Source organism: Brachycentrus maculatus, unplaced genomic scaffold, assembly GCF_059751285.1.
Source record: "Brachycentrus maculatus isolate JH-2025_06_01 unplaced genomic scaffold, ASM5975128v1 h1tg000800l, whole genome shotgun sequence".
Taxonomy (NCBI): Eukaryota; Metazoa; Arthropoda; class Insecta; order Trichoptera; family Brachycentridae; genus Brachycentrus; species Brachycentrus maculatus.
Window position 1 is genome coordinate 57,198 of NW_028281528.1, and position 5,303 is coordinate 62,500.

Below are 5,303 nucleotides of genomic sequence, written 5' to 3' on the forward strand. Positions count from 1 at the left end.
CCGCATCATTTTCAACCGCATGATACGGTATTTGACTTGGCATGATCGAGTATTTCAAATACTTGAAAGTAGTCAGGTCAGGAGTCTAAATAATCGGCGGACACGTATGAGGAGACGCATGAATGTAGAAGAGGCGGAGATTGTTTGCAAAGACAGATTGGTGTGGCGCTCTATTCTCTCTGCCTACCCCTACAGAGAAGCGGTGTGATGGTTGTTTTGATAATTTTACAAGTTGTTTATTAATTCACGACATGTTACAATTTAAAAATATGAATTGATGCTTGTCGTGACATATATGAATTAATTTCGATTAAATTTAACACACTCCGCTATAAATAATATAACCCCACGATAAAGTGTGAAAAAAGATAATGAAATAAATGTACAGGGTGCCACAAAATTAATCACCCTATTGAAAGATATCAATTTTTTGCAAACGACGCCGAACGTCAATACTACAGATTAATTGATAAAACAGGCACAAATATGTATTAACACTGGCGGCAGCCACTTGACGGATATCACCTTTTCCATTTAACAGAGTAAAATTGTAAAAAAAAACAAAAAAGGTCAATATAAAGATGTTCAAACATATTTTTTTTTATGTAGTAAACAGTTATTTTTAAAAAAATGGAGGATTAATTTTGCGCCACCCTATATGATATAAATAGTCTTACCCGTATATATGTATATATAAATATATATATATATATATATATATATATATATATATATATATATATATATATATATATATATATATATATATATATATATATATATATATATATATATATATATATATATATATATATATATATATATATATATATATATATATATATATATATAAATATATATCCGTGTTTGTATGAATTCCGAAACAGAAGTACAACGTAGTTGAACAATATTAATACATAAATAAATGAGATAACTTAATTAAAATTGAAAATTGTAAAAAAAAATTAAAAAAGGTCAAAATAAAGATGTTCAAACATATTTTTTTATGTAGTTATTTATGTAGTTATTTATTTAGTTATTTAAAAAAAATGGATCATTAATTTTGCAATTTTGTGTTTGTATGAATTCCGAAACAGAAGTATAACGTAGTTGAACATTATTACTACATAAATAAATAAGATAACTTAATTAAAATTGAAAAAAAAAATAAAAAGATAAAATTAAAATCATTTTAATTGGGAAGTGAAAAAAATAAATAATTGTCGAACTCTGCATAAAACTTATGGTTTAATTCCCATAAATAGTCATTAACCCACGCTTTATAAAAACCTACACACCATTATTTATGACACTGATTCGTTAGAATCGGTATGAATGTTTGATAATGTGTTTCCCACAAAGACTACAAATAAATTTTATAAAATAAAACAACTCTGTTTTACACCACTTTTTTGTTGGTACATTTTTTCTCCAACCGGTTTCGACCAATCGACCAAGGTTTAAAAATGTATAAATGTAAAAAATTCTAGAATTTGTGCATGTTAAACCCTGATGATGACAAGGTTCTTGTCGAAACAGGTTGTAGAAAAATGGACCAATAAAAAGTGGTTAACAACAAAGTTGTTTTATTTTATAAAGTTTATAAAATATGCCTTAAAGTATTTGAGAAAAACATTCAAGAAAAAAAAATAACAAATAATTTTTGTCACAGCGTTCGATTGTTTAAACGATTTTTAATAGCCGATAACCAAGGTTTGTAGGTAACAATAAGAAAAATAAGACTTTTCAAAACTCTACTTGTGTATGTGATGAGACGTTATCACAAGATGTCCTTCATTCAGTGTAGATATGACCAATTTTTGAAAAGGAAAGATTTAAATTGGAAACGACTTCGTTTAATTTATTTTTACAATTTCTTAATGAACTAATTTCTGAATGCTAAACTACAATTGTCTAATCGACATTGAAATTTCTTACTCATTGAAGTTCTAATAATTTATTTCTTATTGAAGTTTTTATATTTTAAAATTCCAGGCTTAATACAAAATCGATATTTTAATTGCAGTTCACGCAAAAACATTTAAAAAGGGGCCATGCCTCAGAGAATGTGCTACTTTTTAATTGCATATTTCGCTATTACAGTAGTTTCATGTAGCGATTCGGAATAACCACAATGGCTGAAAGGTTAACCAATGCATAATTATCCAAGTTGAAACAAGTGTAAGTAATAGCGTATTGTACTTATGGCGTACGTTAGTTAGGGCGTGGGAAGACTTTACCACCGTACTGGTGATTAGTTAATCTTGTTAAACTACAGTTTCCTACTCCATGATCTGATAAGTACATCGGTACGAGTATTTTGGTGCAAATCCATTTAGGAAAACTTGTTCCGTTGTTTATTGTTGAACTAATATTGATTTTAAGTTTTCGGACAGAAAAAAGTGTTCTATTAAGATATTAAATCTCGAATTTACCACTAATGAGTTTTATTTATATATACAACTAGTTTCGAAAACTTACAGATGTTTTCATCATCTGGTAAAAATTAAAACTGGCACTTGTAAAAATTAAAAGTGGTATATTCAAGTGTTCAATTTTTAAAAAAAAATCAACTTTTCATTTCACAAAGTTGATCTCACAAATCTCGTTTTAAAAAGGGTTCCAAGTTTTGGAATAAAGATTTATGAATATGTTTATATATCTTCTTCTTCAATTATCTACAAATCCTTATTCGCAACCAACGGTGCATAGGGCACTGCATCATATAAAAGTAGTATTATCTTGATCGTTAAGGGAAAGGTGAGCAGCCATCCACTTCAGGTACCAGTCCGGGGTAATACTAAATAAATATTAGAGTGAAAAATCACTTGTATCTATTTCACCCATCCTCCTGGGTATCGAATCTGGGACCTCCAGTACGGTAACCGAGCGAGCTGCACTACGGAGGCAGCTATTAATTTGCTGAGATTTGTAAATATTTGGACAGACTAAAAAATTAGGGGAGCAGCTCGTTAAGGCAGCAACTTTTTCACTTTTTTTTGCTCGTTATGCAAATAATTCGTTATGAGAGGTTCCTCTGTATTTATAACTATTATAAACTAAGATTGACAATGGACTTTTAACATCAGGAAGCAAAAAATCAGAATCAAAATTGTATTATCAGATTACAGGAATATATATCAAAATTCTTCACAAATTATCAGATAGTGAAACTCTTTGTTTAAGATTAATCAATTAACCTTCTTAACGATGAAAATTGATTGGCTGATAACATTCTTCCGAGATAGATATATTTTTTCCTTTATTTCTAAAGAATGTCATATTTTATATTATCTACAATTTATTATATTTTTTTAAGTTAAACAACTGTATTATTTCAAATTATCTTTAAAATAAACAGTACTAAGTATATACCATGTATTAACAACATTTTGAGTGTGATCAAAAAATAAAGAAAAAAATACAAAATAATTCCTAATAAGGGATAATCCAGATTTGTATTTGAATATACTCAAAATGTTGTAAATACTGGTCAAATTTTAAGCTTAAATAATGAAACCAAAAGTATATTTTCTAGTGCTTCTCATGTGTGTGATAATAATGCAGGATTCGGACCTCACATACAAATGAAAAAGTTTCTGCTCAATAAAGAGCTTTTTTCATCTCATCATAGATGTCTCTAGTGAAATTCTAGTGATTCAAGCACTTTGTTTTAAATTTGAACAGTATATATAGATATTTGAGTGTTATCAAATATTTATTCACCAATCTGGATTACCTCTAATTAGTAGTTATTTTTTACATTATTTTTTGACATCTTAATTTAGATGAAGGAGAATATGGAAGTCTGGGCATTTACAGGACTAATAACCGTCATAGGCTGGTTTATTTATTTATTCAAACTTCATTTACAGAATAGAAATAAGTACAATGGCGGACTTATTGTTAAAAAGCAATATCTTCCAACCAACCGAAAACAGACTAGTGATATTGATCAAAACGTCTGATACCATATATTAGCTCTTTGCAATCGGAGAGTAGATATGTAGTACTTGAACATTTAAAAAAACATAAATTACAATTAAACATTTAAAAAAACATAAATTACAAAAGATGATAACAAGGAGGGCAAAGGAAAAAGGGAGTTTAGGGAGGTAGAGGGAAAAACTTAAGGAGGAGGTTTAAGTGTTCTTTTTACACGCGTGAAATATTCACCAATTCTATCCATGATTGATAATCACACTAATTAACTCCTTAAACTTCTAGATATATTGAACAAACAAGATTATAATTAAAATTAAACATAGTTTTAAAATCATTTATAGTGATTTTAAAACAAAGTTTTATTTTATTATTAGATTAAAACCAATATTTTTAGCTTTTCCACTTTTTTTATTTGACCAGCGACCGGGTTTCGTCGTTACCGACATCATCAGACTGGCCAAAGTGGAAAAGCTAAAAATATTGGTTTTAATCTAATAATAAATTAAAAATGCAATTCCATCACGAAGTGTCAGTGGATAATATAAATCTATTACAAAGTTTTATTTTAATTTTAAAATGAAAATTCTCAAAGTTATTGCTTCAAATATAAATTGTAATATTATAATTGTTTAACGGTGATTAAACGTCTAAAAACATATGTCCTTTACCTGTCGATAGAGGAAAAAATGTACCAGCCTGTATCGGTTATTACTCGTGTATAACAATACAATTAATTGCAGATTACAAAACTATCATAATTTATTCACGTTTGATTGAAAATAATTTATTATTCAGTCCGGTAGCAATTTTGTCCAATCGTGATCTTGACCGTGAGGCGTAGGTGCGTGTTCTGTTTTATAATTCTTACCTTCTTCTTATCTATCATCCAAGTCATTGATTCTTTAGGTCTTGAAGTAATTTGTTATTGTTTCTTTAGTGACTTTAGTATGTGTCCAGTCGTGATTACAGCCACTGCTCATCCAGCACTCAATCTAACAGTATCAATGAAAAAGTAATGCAGTGAACATAATACGAATTAAATAATAATACAAAAATAAGACAGTGACGCTAAAATTTAAAAAACATTAAAATATATAAATAAATATGTCGTAAAGTTTTGAGATAACTGCAGAAATCTTTGCGTAATTTTATATTGACACATTTAAAAACTTCAATACACTTAATATAATTTACCGTTTTGGTTTATTGTTTACATGATAATTGAGTGAGACAGTTTTGTGTTTGTTATAATTTTATAGTGTTATTATATTTGAACTAAGATGAAGCCGGCAGATGTTGATCTGGATAGTATTATAGAGGACATTGGACATGTTGGAAAGTACCAGATAAAGCATTTT

General features: G+C 28.3%; 1 protein-coding gene across 1 annotated transcript in view; it reads left to right on the forward strand.

The window, feature by feature from the left end:
• The first annotated feature begins 4,910 nt into the window (after window positions 1–4,910).
• The window catches only part of LOC148300181 (organic cation transporter protein-like), a 22,180-nt gene continuing 21,787 nt past the window's right edge, over window positions 4,911–5,303 (forward strand). Inside the window, exon 1 of the mRNA XM_088275138.1 lies at window positions 4,911–5,303. This exon is cut by the window's right edge and continues 80 nt beyond it. Coding sequence (XP_088131264.1) covers window positions 5,226–5,303 — 78 coding nt within the window. The 5' untranslated portion in view covers window positions 4,911–5,225.